Source organism: Entelurus aequoreus, linkage group LG10, assembly GCF_033978785.1.
Source record: "Entelurus aequoreus isolate RoL-2023_Sb linkage group LG10, RoL_Eaeq_v1.1, whole genome shotgun sequence".
NCBI classification, from domain to species: domain Eukaryota; kingdom Metazoa; phylum Chordata; class Actinopteri; order Syngnathiformes; family Syngnathidae; genus Entelurus; species Entelurus aequoreus.
This window is the reverse complement of record NC_084740.1, coordinates 71,538,692-71,555,072: the sequence shown is the minus strand read 5'-3', so window position 1 is coordinate 71,555,072 and position 16,381 is coordinate 71,538,692. Positions and strand designations below refer to the sequence as shown.

General features: G+C 37.2%; 1 protein-coding gene across 1 annotated transcript in view; it reads left to right on the top strand.

Annotated features, from left to right (window-relative positions):
* Positions 1 to 16,381, top strand: part of LOC133659003 (alpha-tectorin-like) — a 60,170-nt gene that overhangs the window by 28,276 nt on the left and 15,513 nt on the right. Inside the window, exons 2-3 of the mRNA XM_062061594.1 lie at positions 3,650 to 3,737; positions 14,528 to 14,603. Of these exons, the coding sequence (XP_061917578.1) occupies positions 14,558 to 14,603 (46 nt within the window). The 5' untranslated portion in view covers positions 3,650 to 3,737; positions 14,528 to 14,557. The remainder of the gene's footprint in view (positions 1 to 3,649; positions 3,738 to 14,527; positions 14,604 to 16,381) is intronic.

Below are 16,381 nucleotides of genomic sequence, written 5' to 3'. Positions count from 1 at the left end.
TTGTTTTTTTTCAGTCATTGGTGGAGCCAAGGATAATATTTGAATATTGTTTTTAATATTGTTGTGCAGCACTTTGGAAACATTTTGTTGTTTAAATGTGCTATATAAATAAAGTGGATTGGATTGGATTGTCACACCTGCCAGCTTGTCTCATTTCAGTCCTAACATGTCCAAACACACATTTACCTATGTGAACAAGTGGTTGTCTCTTTAATTGACTGCATGGCTGCCAGCTCCTTCGTGATTTGAAAACTGGGCGGTGTCACGTACATCGCAGCTCTCATCCAAAGCCAGCGAAAAACAGTCAAAGTCTCCGGCATATCAGCGCAACAGAGTCCAATAAGCACTCCTTAATAAACTCTCCATCAGAAAACGCCTTACTTTTTCTGGCGCTTTTGTGAGAAATGACGAAACTTGTCCTGACGGCTGCATCTCTGGGGGTGTGAAATTTGGCAAAAAGTCCTTGTTGGGTTTGCAGTTTTACCATCAACGCATCAGCCTCCCTTGCACACGCTTCATCAGACAGATTCCGGTATTTTTCCTTGTGCTTCGTCGTGTAGTGGCGATTCAAATTATATTCTTTAAACACAGCAACCTGTGTACCACAAATTAAGCACACGGCTTTACCTTTAATTTCTGTAAAGAAATACTTGGCAGTCCATGTCTTGTTGGAAACACGGCATTCCTCATCAACTTTTCTTTTTTTAACGTCTCATCACTTGTCGCTATGCACCTTCACTCACAGGTTACACCCGGACATACGCCTATAAATGACACTTTTCAAAATAAAAGCAGCACAGTTGTATTGCACGCACGACATAGATTTTTTTTAAACTTTATTTCGTAATTTGTGATTGCCGCTGTTCACATTCACTCACAATCACACAAGCGCATACGTCCACTCGGAAGTAATACAAATAACGCTTTTCAAAACAAAAGCAGCACCGTTGTATCGCACACTCGACATAGATATTTAGGATTTGCCTTACGCGGGCCACATCCGGCCCGCGGGCCGCAGAATGCCCACGTCTGATTTAGAACATTCGTGTTCACGTCACATCCGGTCACTGGAAGTGATGACTAATTTTGGTCATTAGCAGCGGTGCAAGTTGAACATCGTGCTAATGATCCCGAATGTTTGTTGTTGCATTGTCTGGGTTTGCTCTGTTGTCTGTTAGCATTGATGCTAACCTTGCTAGGAAACCCAAATGCTGTTTTATTATGTTATCATTGTGCTAAGCCGGGGGTCCCTAAACTATGGTCCGCGGGCTGTATTTATTTTATTTTTATTTAGCCTTTATTTAACCAGGTAAAAATCCCATTGAGATCAAAGATCTCTTTTCCAAGGGAGACCTGGCCAAAAGGGCAGCAGCAAGGTTACATTAAAAACAGTAAACAACACATAAAACATCAAATTTACAACATTAAAACTTGCTCACATGACACATGTGCATACAGACAAGGTAGACTGCAGTCCTTTCACAGAAGCTTTAAACTCATTCAATGTAACAAGGGTTTGAAGTAGGGCTGCAACAACTAATCGATTAAAATCGATTATAAAAATAGTTGGCGATTAATTTAGTCATCGATCCATTGGATCTATGCTGCGCATGCGCAGAGGCAATTTTTTTGTATTTTTTTTTAAATATATATATATATATATTTTTTTTTTTATGAACCTTTATTTATAAACTGCAACATGTACAAACAGCTGAGAAACAATAATCAAAATAAGTATGGTGCCAGTATGCTGTTTTTTTTCAATAAAATACTGGAAAGGATAGAAATGTAGTTTGTCTTTTTTATCCGATTATTAATCGATTAATCGAAGTAATAATCAACAGATTAATCGATTATCAAATTAATCGTTAGTTGCAGCCCTAGTTTGAAGTTGAATATTCGATTGTAGGTTATCCCAAGCCTTCGGTGCTGAAAACCTAAATGCTTTCTTGCCCAGTTCAGTTCTTACTTTGGGGACGACAAATTGCAGAACATTCATCGAACGAAGATTGGGACTTCCTTGTTTCTTTGTTAAAAGACAAGACAGATAAGATGGAGTGATACTAGGGATGTGCGTATCGATCCTGTGGTATCGATATATCGATACTCACACGCTACTCATTTGGCATCACTTTTCTGAAAAAAGTATCGATATAAACCAAAAAACGGCGTGTGGGGGGTGCAAGCATCACTTTCAGATGTTTTTGATGACTTACTTAACTTACTATGTGCTGGGACACCCCTGTACCTGGCAGAGTATAGAGCTGGCCCAGTCACGTGACAGGAGACAGCGAATGAGCGTCGTCAACGTGCAACACACACACAGCCAGCCGACAGCGATGCAGCCAGGCATATCCAGTGTCAGGCATTGTTTATTTTATTTTTTTATTGAATATTTTTGTCTAAATGATTATCCAAAATTCAAATAATTTCCACACAGGGGAATTTACTGTTAGTTGAAAATTGCTTGAGTATTTAAAACAAGATAAGAAAGAGATACAAATTGGAGATTCTTCATCTTTGCATTACAATTTTATTTTTTTCCAAGAAAATCTTGAAATATATGATTGAATGTGATTTTGGTTTTAATCTGTAACATGATTTCTTACATTTCGAAAACATTAGCCTATTTCATATTTCGTTAATTGCTAATTATATCACAAACTTTAAAAAATAACTGCAGCTTCTTGCGATTTGGATTTGACAGTTAATTGGAAAGCCCTAATATCTAATTATTATTATATATAATATATAATTATTATCATATATAATATTTAATTTATTTTTCATATTTATATTATTTATTTTAATTTTACTTTTATTATATATTGACCATAATACATGTGGTATAAATGGTCTGTATTTGTCTTGTGATTTGTCTTAAATAATAATAGTAATAATATTTTTGACTGACAAAAATTGCCAATAAGAAATTAGTGGTTTCGGTATCGGTATCGATGAAAATGCAAGAAAAAGTATCGGTATCGTATCGAATCCTAAAAGTGTGGTATCGCCCATCCCTAAGTGATACCCAGAATGTTTTTTTAGATGAAAACATACCAATAATTTAGGCATCGAGCACATAAAGAATGATGTGGTTTAGCGTCTATTACGGTACATTAAACTCAATTGCTAGCACAAAACTGCATACAAGGTGAGTTTAGTGTGATGCTCCTCAATGTTTGCTTTGCAGCTAGCATTCAAGTATTTCAATGCTAAAGCTCCCTTTCGTTAATTAAATAACGAAAACAATAAAATGTTTGAGATTAGTAACATATTTCACCTAATGCTAATTTGCATTAGCTTAGCTGCTGTTTTATCTGTCATGTGACATGTTGCTAAATAAGCTATATGCAAGCTCTATTTACTTTAATTTTCACCATGCTGTAGTCCTCTTTCACGCCACGCTTTCCAAGCTAAGATGTTGATTGAGGAAGAAAAAAGAAGCTCTGAGAACGACTCAAAAGCACTTGGAAACTTTTCCACCTGACTTGTTTTTTCCATTTGTCCACCAGTTGAATTGGAGAGAAAACATCTGAATCTTTTAGCAGCCACCGAAATAAACACAAACATGACTTTTTCATGTGTTCAATGACGATGACAACAACAACGCTGCTTCACTTAATGCTTTTTTTTTTTTTTTTTTCAGTCCAACTGTAACACGGACACCGACTACTTCCCGGACAACAACCCGATGGGCAACATACAAAACAGCATGAAAGCTATAAAACAAAGCAGTGAGTAAAAATACAACACGCTGAAAAATATAAACAAAATAACATTAAACAGGTAAAACAATAAAAACACAATTAATAGCATGAACTTTAAAAAATCCAACAAAATAAACACAACACGAAAACATGCAAACATCACAACTTTAATTATAAAGATTACAACAGTGATTCTTAAACAGTGGTACGTGTACTGTACCACTAGTGGTATGCCAAAGAATCACTTGATTAAAGTACAGTGTTTTACTTTCCTACATTCAAACACAGTGTTACTATTCAAACTGTGTGTTGTGTTACAGTGGCAAAAAGTATTGAATATACTTGTTAAATAAAACCTCTGCCTTGTTTTCAATGAATACTTAGGCATACTGCGCTATGTTGGTTATTATGGTGGTACTTTTTTCTGAGGTGATACTTGGTGAAAAAAGTTTGCGAACCACTGGATTAGAACAATAATAAAAACAATAACCACAATAATACAAGCGAAACTAAAAATCTATTAAAACTTATAACTACATTAAATCATATTGACAAAGCCCTACACATTTAAGGATGAAAAAAATAGACATTAAAATCACAAAAATTAAAACGCAATAAAAACTTAAAGTGCAAAATGAACAAGTTTTCAACATTAAAAAAACATAATTTAAAACACCTTTAAAATGTGTTTAAACTAAACAAAAATAAAAGTATAAAAGCACATTATACTATATAAAAACAATAAACATGTACAATACAAAACACACGGAGAGCCCAAAAAAAAAATTATCACAAAAAAAGCAACAATAAAATGCAAGAAAAAACAAGAATCATGTAACCATAACAAAAAAGCATAATGGACATTAAACCATATACAAATATAGGAAAGACAGGACACACAAAGACCAACAAAAAAGCATTTTAAAAATCAAAATGACAATTTAAACATTAAAAAAAACATTCTAATGAAATATAAACACTAAAACCAACATTAAAACACAAGTAAAAACATTTTATTAACAAAACAAAATAAAAACATTGTTAAAATTTGTATAAACTAAAGAAAAACCTGAAACAATGGTAAACTAAAATAATATAAAAATGGTGGCAAAAAGTATTGAATATACTTGTTAAATAAAACCTCTGCCTTGTTTTCAATGAATACTTAGGCATACTGCATATATATATCATATATATCATATAAATGATGACGTACAAAACAGAATTAAACACAAAATGACCAAAATTAAACATGAAAAAAAACATTCTAACCAAATAAAAACAGTACTAAATGCTACATTAAAACGCAAACAAAAACATCATAAATGAAAAAGTAAATAAAAACACAGTTAAAATCTATACAAGCAAAACAATAACTCCAAGAAAAAATACATAAAATAAAAGCATGGAAGTACATTAAACCATATAGAAACAATGAAATTATATAAAAATGTTATGCACGACACACAAAGACCTACAAAAAAGCATTAAAAAACATAAATGACCAAATTTAAACATTAAGAAAAACATTTTGACCAAATAAAAACAATACTAAAATCATCCATCCATTTTCTACCACTTGTCCCTCTCGGGGTTCGCGGTGGGTAAAACATTAAAACACTAACTAAAACATAATGGAATCAAAACAAAATAAAAACACCATTAATGCTGTACAAACAAATCAAAACCACCAAAAAAGCATAAAAGCACATTAAAGTATATAAAAAACAATAACAAAACACCCAATGATCAACAAAAAAACTGTAAAACAATCACAAAATGACCATAATTTAAACATAAAATAAGACATTCTAACCAAATAAAACATTACAAGTAACTTTAAAATACAAGTAAAAACAAAAACCTTATACAATCAAAACAAAATAAAAATACAAAATTCTATTGAAACAAAACAAACAGTAAAAGCACATTAAACCATATAAAATAAAAAAACAATATTATATAAAATATATAAAAATGGAAAAAACACATTAAGACCAACAAAAAAAGCATAAAAAAACCCACAAAATTACCACAAAAAGCCCCAAAACAAACAACTTTAAATCATGGCAGTGAAAATATTGAAACATAAGATAAAAGCATCAAAACAAACCAAATGTAAGAACATAAAATGACATTAAAGCACAAATCCTGAGTATGTTTGTGTTTAGAAAGAAAGTTGACGGTGGGTGTATAACTTGGAGATTCTTTCATCTTTTATTGATGTTGGCACAGTGCAATCCAACTAAAAGCAAATAAAAGGAATTGAAACGTTTGGAAATGGAAAAAAGCATTAATAAAAGAAGATGCTAGAAATGGATGGACGGCTGAAACATTTAGAAGAAGAAATTTGGCTGATGTCATCAACGTTTCAATCCCTTTTTATGTAACAATGGACACATTGTGCTCAGGCTCAAAGCAGTCTATGAGTCTAGAGGACGATCCATTAAGCCAAAAACCAGGCTGACAACCCGCTATCCAAAGCCGCTCTTTAACGCTGCAGCGAGTGGGGTTTACCTAACGTACTAAGCTAGCTGGCATCCATGACACTTACTTATGACTCTATTTGCGACCTTTTCGAGGCACAAACCTTTTCATTGAGCAAAATTTGCCTCGGCGCACGACCACTTCATTCATTAATTTTGCCTGCCGCTTGAAGCCATTTGATGACATTACTTCATGTACCGTATTTTCCGCACCATAAGGCGCCCCGTGTTGTAAGCCGCACCTTCAATGAATGGCATATTTCAAAACTTTGTTTACCTATTAGCCGCCCCGTGTTATTAGCCGCACCTACGCTACGCTAAAGGGAATGTCAAAAAAACAGTCAGATAGGTCAGTCAAACTTTAATAATATATTACAAACCAGCGTTCTAACAACTCTGTTCACTCCCAAAATGTAAAGTGCAAATGTGCAATCACAAAAATAGTAACACTCAAAATAGTGCAGAGCAATAGCAACATCAATAAGTCAATGTTGCTCATACGTTAGTGTCACACAACACACAAAATAAACATTTAAAGCTCACTTTCTGAAGTTATTACTCATCCACAAATCCCTCAAATTATTCTTCTTCGGTGTGCTTCACTTGTTTTTTGACACCATCTGTGATGTGGACGCGCATGCAGTCGTAGATCAACAGGGACGGAGCTGCGTGAAAAAAGTCACCCGGTCTCTCCGCTCATCTTTTCTTCATCCATCCATCCCTTCGAGTTAGCTTTTATGAGGACGCCGGCTGGAAAGTTCTCTTTTGGCAAGGTCTTCCTTTTGAATATCACCGTGGGTGGAAGTTTCTGGCCGTTAGCATGGCAAGCTAGAACCGCGGTGAAGGACGACTTCTCATTCCCTGTGGTGCGAATATTCACCGTACGTGTTCCCGTTGTATCCACAGTGCGGTTCACAGGAATATCAAAAGTCAGTGGAACCTTGTACGCGTGTCTCTTAGTAGGAGACATTTTGTGGTCTTTACAGAAACACACAAATGAAATTAAACGTAATATCCGCGCGCTTCTTCTTTTACGGGGGCGGGTGCTCACCTTGGCGGTTGCTTACAGTAGAAGAAGAAGCGCTTCCTCTTCTATGGGGGCGGTTGCTTACCGTAGAAGAAGAAGCGCTTCCTCTTCTACGGGGAAAAAAGATGGCGGCTGTTTTACCGTAGTTGCGAGACCTAAACTTTATGAAAATAAATATTAATATTAATCCATATATAAGGTGCACCGGGTTATTAGCCGCGCTGTCAGCTTTTGAGAAAAATTGTGGTTTTTAAGTGCGGCTTATGGTGCGGAAAATACGGTACTCGCGGGCACGGCTTTTTTGAAGAGACGGGCCCTCTACGTTACATCCTGTTTACATCCTGTACACACGTGTGCGGCCATTTCAAAGAGCTTTGACGGCGAGCAACACTTCTGACGAGTTTATTTCCACAATTGTCAAAGCTGTGTTAGCCTGTCTTAGAGATCAGAAACGCTTTAAATGTGTCCAAACTCTCGCAGTCTCGGTGTATAGCTTCAGGTTGTGTGGCAACTGCTTTGAACTAGCATTTTAGCTACTTAGCCTCCGGCTTGGAGCGCCTTCAGTTCGAGGATTTTATTAACGTAGCAGGCTTTTTTTTCGCAGCAAGTCTTTAATTGTGATGAGACCGAAAAAGATGCCACAGTGGACCTCTATTGCAACGAAGGAGAAGGCACTACCGGGACACAAGCCGATGAAGGATCGCCACTGCTCTTTTATAACTTCTAAACTCCCAGAGTGTTCAACAGTGTAGCGACATGGTGGTTAACGTTTTGGAGCGCGCCAACGTGTGCGTACGTGTGTGCGTGCGTCTGTCTGTGTGTGTTGACATTTAAGTTTGCTAAAGTTTCAATAAAAAAGCGATACTTGAGCCAATACAGAGAGACGCTGTCCTGATAAGTCTGAGCGGTCCTTGCGTTGGGAAAAATCCCGTCTATTGCCTGTGTACATAATGTACAGCAGTGGTCCCCAACCTCCGGGCCGCGCAAGAAATTAAAAAAAATATATAAAACAAAATTTTTTTAATTTTTTTTAAAAATAAATCAACATAAAAAGCACAATATATACATTATATATCAATACAGTCTGCAGGGATACAGTCCGTAAGCACACATGATTGTATTTCTTTATGAAAAAAAAAACAAAAAAAATCCCCCCCCCCCTGGTCCGTGGGACAAATTTTCTAGCGTTGACCGGTCCCCAGCTACAAAAAGGTTGGGGACCACTGATGTACAGGATACGTGTGTAGCCACTACCCTCTCGAATGATGAACTGAATTGTGTGTTTACTCTGCTGTTGTTGTCTTGTGATGTAGCTGTCAATGTAACAATGTCATGATGCAGCAATCAGCAATCAATGTAAGCCCTGGACCCCGGGGTCCAAGGATCACCCAAAAAATATGTTTGTTTGAATGCAATTAATTCGTTAGAGTGATTGAATAAGCATTCCTCTGAAAAAACGGATCTGTTTTCCCTCATTTAAAGGGCCAGTCTGGCACCATATAGCAGTGGTTCTCAACCTTTTTTCAGTGATGTACCCCCTGTGAACATTTTTTTAATTCAAGTACCCCCTAATCAGAGCAAAGCATTTTTGGTTGAAAAAAAGAGATAAAAAAGTAAAATACAGCACCATGTCATCAGTTTCTGATTTATTAAATTGTATAACAGTGCAAAATATTGCTCATTTGTAGTGGTCTTTCTTGAACTATTTGGAAAAAAAGATATACAAATAACTAAAAACTTGTTGAAAAATAAACAAGTGATTCAATTATAAATAAAGATTTCTACACATAGAAGTAATCATCAAGTTAAAGTGCCCTCTTTGGGGATTGTAATAGAGATCCATCTGGATTCATTAACTTAATTCTAAACATTTCTTCACAAAAAAATAAATCTTTAACATCAATATTTACGGAACATGTCCACAAAAAATCTAGCTGTCAACACTGAATATTGCATTGTTGCATTTCTTTTCACAGTTCTGTTTGACAGACATTTTAGTGAGAAACCTGAGCTTGTGCTTCACTGAGTTTATGAACTTACATTCATATTTTGTTGAAGTAATATTCAATAAATATATTTATAAAGGATTTTTGAATTGTTGCTATTTTTGGAATAGTAAAAAAAAAATTTCACGTGCCCCTTGGCATAGCTTCAAGTACCCCCAGGGGTACGCGTACCCCCATTTGAGAACCACTGCCATATAGGATTACCAGTAGTCTGTTTTTGCATTGGGGAAAAAAAAAACATTGTTTGGAAATATCTGTTTTTTGCTGAAAAATGTATACAAAATTGTAAAACAAATACATTTTTGTAATAGATGTGCATTCTACAAATTGGGACTTTCACTTTGGTTGTTAGTAACGATCCAATTGCAACAGCAGGATGTCATTGAAAGCGCCACAAAAATCCTTGATTTACTCCAAAACAAGAAAAATGGAGATATCTGTTTTTGCATCTGAACCCTTCAATTGTTTTGTTTTTCCTTTTGAGTCAACCATTTTTAAAAGTTTTTTTGCAATTCCTAGAAAACAATTACAGTACATTGTAAGAAATGTAGTAAGAACGTTTGGTCTCTGTCGTTCATGTTGAGCAACACCTCCAGGCGCTGTGGGGAAAGCTAGCCGTCACTCAGGTGTTTACCATTCATGAAAGTTGTTATTGTCTGCATGTCAGAGAAAAAAATGCTGTCTGTTCCTAGTTCATCAATAACTGCAATACGAACAATTCAGTTGCACACCGTTGAAGGCTTGATTCTAAATACCTGCTTTGTAATGTAAATGACATCCGCTTTGCCAAGGAGAATTCACCAACAGGTCAAAGTACCTCATGATATATATATATATATATATATATATATATATATATATATATATATATATATATATATATATATATATATATATATATATATATATATATATATATATATGTATATATTTCGAGCACGCGAAATGGACATTTAAAGTGACTTTTATCTCCACGACAATACATCGGTGACACACTTAGCTACTGAGCTAACGTGATAGCATCGTTCTCAAATGAAGATAGAAACAAAAGAAATAAACCCCTGACTGGAAGGATAGACAGAAGATCAACAATACTATTAAACCATGTACATGTAACTACACGGTTAAAAATTCTCAGCCTGGTAAGGCTTAACAATGCTGTTGCTAACGACGCTAAGGCTAATTTAGCAACTTAGCAACCGGACCTCACAGAACTATGATAAAAACATTAGCGCTCCACCTACGCCAGCCAGCCCTCATCTTCCCATCAACAGCCGTGCTCACCTGCGTTCCAGCGATCGACGGCGCGACGAAGGACTTCATCCGTGGGTTTGGCGGCAAGCATCGGCTAGGCGTAGTAAGTAGTCCCTGTTGTGTTGCTGTAAGTATTGTACTTAGCCGCTAATACACCGATCGATCCCACCTACAACGTTCTTCTTTGCAGCCTCCATTGTTCATTAAACAAATTGCAAAAGATTCACCAACACAGATGTCCAGAATACTGTGGAATTTTGTCGAAGAAAACAAGAGGTTTTTGTATCGGGTCGATACAAATCCACTTCCGTGGATTTTGTGACGTCACGCGCATAAATCATATCCAAAGGAGTTTTTCAACCGGAAGTGTGGCGGGAATTTTAAAATTGCACTTTATAAGTTAACCCGGCCGTATTGGCATGTGTTGCAATGTTAAGATTTCATCATTGATATATAAACTATCAGACTGCGTGGTCGGTAGTAGTGGCTTTCAGTAGGCCTTTGAGGCTTCCAAATCCTTAGATTTCTCAGTGGAACAAGTATGTTTATGTCTTGGAGAGGAAATGATATGACCTGTAATGGCTCCAGTTGTTTACAGATTCTCCTGTGGGCCTTGATGCAGTCGCAACATTCCTTTTCTTCCTAATATATTCATTTAATATGAAACCTGTCTAATAGATGAGAAGTGTTTACAACGTGGCCAGTTCCATCTCAAGGTGTGGCTCAAAAACCTTCCTGGAAAACACAAGGCAAAAACACAGCTGTCAATCACAAGTCACCCCTCCTACCCCCACGCCTTTTTATTTAACTCTGCCTTTGAACTTTCCAACAATTGTCGGCGTGTTCTGTGCCGCAGATAAGTGTCTGGCTATTTTTTTATTTCAAAAGGTGGAATGGATGTCGGTGTTAGTGGGGAGTAAGAAGCCTGGGGACAGGAAGTAGGTGATGGCTAGCTACGGTGTCTTCCTCTGTTGCAAAAGTGCTTGCTCGTGTGGGTTTAATTGGTTTTCTTTAGCGTAGGAGGATCTTCCGTATAAACGCTCCAGAAATGACTACAGTTATCCCAGCAGGCACAAGACAATAAAACAACTTTGAGAACTTGTTGAATTAGGTCCTGACGTTGAGCAACTCAAACCTAACAATTGAACAAGATGCTTTTTGACAATGTTTAATCAATGTTGGGTTCTGACCATTGAATTCTGGTCATTTTCCAAGAAATATTTTACAACACAAATACAATGTTGAAACTACATGCTTTTTGACGACGATTATTCAATGTCAGGTTGTGACGACCATTGGAATTTGGTCATTTCCCAACCAACAACGTGGATCCAACGTTAGACATCAAAGTTGTCTCAATTTACAAATACAACTGTTTTGCAACGTTGTTTCAAAGTCATGATCGCAATATAATGATATCCGCTAGGAAGGATTATTACTAATAAATCGATTATTTTCATAGTTGGAGCATAAAAAAATCTTTACGGACTTCTTAATACGTTTTTAAGGTAATTAGAGCCCATTAAACTTGAAATTAGTACCCTTGTAGTCACATTTCCACTTGTTTCACACAAAATAGCAGCCTTGAGTTTGTACAGTACTTTGTACAGGATCCTCCAAGAGTAATTGCTATGGTTGTCACCTGGCCACGACAACACGGTCATGACCTGAAAACACAGGGTGTTCATAAAGTATCTTTAAATTTTTTTTTTTTACTAAGGCACTTGACAATATTTGTAAACTAGATTTGTTCTAATGTAATCAAGGATTGTCAAAGGTTTTTGTGTTTACCTTATTTAACCGTTGAGTTACCTTTGACTAAAAACAGATATTTCCTGCATTTTTTTCTATCTTTTTCAAATCAGTTTTATTTAAAGTTCAGAGGGCTGGAATTTGGCCACATAGTTTTGAACAATTTTATCTTTAAAATGAGAGCATGCCACGTTTTGCAAAGTTATTCCATCCATCCATCCATCCATTTTCTACCGCTTATTCCCTTCGGGGTCGCGGGGGGCGCCGGAGCATACGTATCTCAGCTACAAAATTATTCCAAATAGCATATATTCATTTATATACACTCAACCAATTTTGGTCGTCCATTAATTCCCATTGTAACTCAACTTTTTCAATATACTGAAAACCTGACTTGTTTCACCACAAATACTGAATGGATCAAAGCATCTCAAAATAATGTAATTACACTTCTTAACCAGTAGTTAATGTGAGAGGCATATCATTCATTTACATACAGTGTTTTTGCATAGTTGTTCACCCAATCACAGGGCCAACAAAAATAGACAGACAACCAATCACACTCACATTCACACACTCGGGCCAATTTAGTATTGCCAATCAGCCTATCCCCAAGTGCATGTCTTTGGAGGTGGGTAAAAGCTGGGGTACCCAGAGAGAAACCCAGCAGTCCTCGGGAGAACATGCAAAATCCACACAGATAAACCCTGAACTTGGGGGAAAACCTTAAAGAATCTAGGGTTGAGAACCAATAAGTAGCATAGCTAACTTGAGGTACCACCACAATGTTTGGTGGTGAGGAGCATATGTTTGTCTGTATGACATCCAGCACATGATGTTAAAGGACATTTAGCCTCTCAGTGGCCTAGTGGTTAGAGTGTCCGCCCTGAGATTGGTAGATTGTGAGTTCAAACCCCGGCCGAGTCATACCAAAGACTATAAAAATGGGACCCATTACCTCCCTGCTTGGCACTCACCATCAATGGTTGGAATTGGGGGTTAAATCATCAAAAATGATTCCTGGGCGCGGCACCGCTGCTGCCCACTGCTCCCCTCACCTCCCAGGGGGTGAACAAGGGGATGTGTCAAATGCAGAGGACAAATTTCACCACACCTAGTGTGTGTGTGACAATCATTGGTACTTTAACTTTAACAATGTAAGGTCCAAGTTATGGGAAAGTATCTCACATGAATAATGACAAAGTGCCTTAATCTATCTTTCTCACACTACAAAAGCAAAAGATACAGACTTTGTTTGCTCTTCAAGATTTGTTTGGAATGCACCGGCCTCACGTTGTGTCTTCACCCTCTATGATTATCTCTGACATGAAACACTGCTGACGTCTATTCAATTTTTCCCTGCACATCACAAACTGTGACGTTACCAAATTGCTCAAATGTCACAAATCACTGGAATGTTCTGAGGATAAACCAGTTTGAGAAGATGAGAGCTGTCGGCCTTAAAAAGGCAGCGTTGCAAAGGTCTAGCTTGTTTCTCAGGCAGCCAAAGACGGAAGGAGCATCTCCATCCAGAACTTCAAGGACGTCTGCCTCATGTAAGCACCACTTCCCTCTTTTAATACCTAAACACTTAAAACCTTAACAACACCTAATAGTTCTTGTGTTTGAAATCAAACACTTTGTTCAGATTTCTAAAATTGCTTTTACTTTGTTTGATTGATTAGATCTAGAAGGTTTTATTGACTCGGGCAGAATTTGGCCAATATTTGGCATGTTGTTTGGACCACATCCTGGTCTTTAAAACTGAATAAAAATGCTTAAATCATCGTAAAAGCTCTGAAAGGTGTTTTTGGTAAAACTGTTGAGCAGATATTTTGACGTCCATTCCGAACTTTGTCACCTCTGTGTGGTTCTCACTTGGCTTTATGGAAGACCCTAAAGTCCTGCCAGGGGTGAATGTTTCGACTGCTGATTTGAAATGCATAATGCAAACAATGTGTAGGGGATGCAAGTACATATCCACCAGGCTGGAATTCCTCAGTCTGGTTCAGCTCGTTTGTCACGACTAGCTCCCGGCGGGTTTTGTCTTCTCATCACTCAAAGCTGTAATAAATACCATACTGTATACCACAATCCTCTCAGCCATATCGAAGAAGACAAGTGATTATCCAGTATGTCCTGTTTGACTTGAATATGTCATCTTTGCTAACTTTCTAGCACCTGCGAGTTAAATATCAACATGCATCTTAACTGCCTTGACTGACATTTATGATGAATGCATGATGCTGGTGGGCTGAACTTCCCTTCATGAATGTCTGATGTGTTTTCTAGATCTCTGTCAGCTGACCGCTCATCACCAGCATGCTCCTCCTCCTGGTCGTAACGACTGCCTTCAGCCTGTTGCCAGGTAAGCTGACTTTATCCTCACCTTCTGGAAATCTGACAGTCAATGTGGAGGACAAAGTCCAGTCAGATAATGACTTAGTGTCAAAGTGGAGGACACAATCTAGTCGGATAATGACTTAGTGTCAAGGTAGAGGACAAAGGTAAGTTAGATAAGGTCTTAATGTCAATATGGAGGACAAAGTCCAGTCAGATAAGGTCTTAGTGTCAATATGGAGGACAAAGTCCAGTCAGATAAGGTCTTAGTGTCAATGTAGAGGACAACATCCGGTCAGATAAGGTCTTAGTGTCATTGTGAAGGACAAAGGTCAGTCAGAAAAGGTCTGAGTGTCAATGTGTAGGACATAATCTAGTCGGATAATGACTTAGTGTCAAGGTAGCGGACAAAGGTCAGTCAGATAAGGTCTTAATGACAATATGGAGGAAAAAGGCCAGTCAGATAAGGTCTGAGTGTCATTGTGTAGGACAAAATTGTGTTAGAAAACGTTTTAGTGTCATCATGAAGAACAAAAGCCAGTCAGATAATGTCCTCGTGTCAGATTTATTTGTGACAACGTGAAGGACAAAGGCCAAACATATGTCTTAAAGGCAACGTGGAGGACCAAGGCCATAGAAGTTATGTCCTAGTGTCAACGTGGACGACAATGGTTAGTTAGATAATGTCTTACTATCAAAGTGGAAGACAAAGGCCAGTCCTATAACATCTGTATCAATGTCATGGTCAAATGTTGGATGTCTTAGTGTCAATGTGGAAGACAAAGGCCATTCAGGTTATGTCCTAATCTCAACACGAAGGACAAATAAAGTCTTACCATCAAAGTGAAGGACAAAGGCTAGTCAGAAAACGTCTTTGTTTAAACATGGAGGACAAAGGCCAGTCCTATAACATCCGTGTCAATACTATGGTCAAAAGTCGGATGTCTTAGTGCCAATGTGGAGGACAAAGCCCAGTCAGATAAAGTTTGTGTCAATGGTAACAGTGGAAGAGAAAGTCAAACACAAATAGATGGAGTAGACAATGAAAGAGTAAAAGAAACCATAATAGAAATAGTAATAATAGATGAGAAATAGAACTGGAAATCTCATATAAAACATATACATATACATAAGGCAGCAAGAAATATTTCAATAATAAATATAGCAAAATACGTTCTGGACAAAAATCATTCCATATTCTCTATTACTCGCCAGTGTAACTAAATATCTGAGGTTTTGTGTAGAAATATGGGGAATTAACTACGAAATTACGCTTCAGTTACTAACCGGCGGCGTGGCTCGGGTGGTAGAGTGGCTGTGCTAGTAACTTGAGGGGTACCGGTTCGATCCTAGCTCCCGCCATCCTAGTCACATCCATTGTGTCCTTGGGCAAGACACTTCACCCTTGCTCCTGATGGGTCGTGGTTAGGGCCTTGCATGGCAGCTTTCCGCCATCAGTGTGGGAATGGGTCAATGTGGAAATAGTGTCAAAGCACTTTGAGTACCTTGAAAGTAGAAAAGTTCTATACAAGTATAATCCTTTTACCATTTAACCTTGTTACAAAAAAGACAATGTTGGATATAGACAACATTCAAACACTTCATTTATTAAATTAAAAATATTAAATTTCAATTTGGTGCATTTACAAACAGCTAAAATTATGTACAAAGGAAACTATAATCTGCTACCCAAGAATGTACAACAATTCTTCTCAACAAAAGAGGAGAAATATAACCTTAGAGGAAAAACTAACTTAAAACATTTGTATGCACGTACAACACATAAAACCTTTAGTATATCAGTAT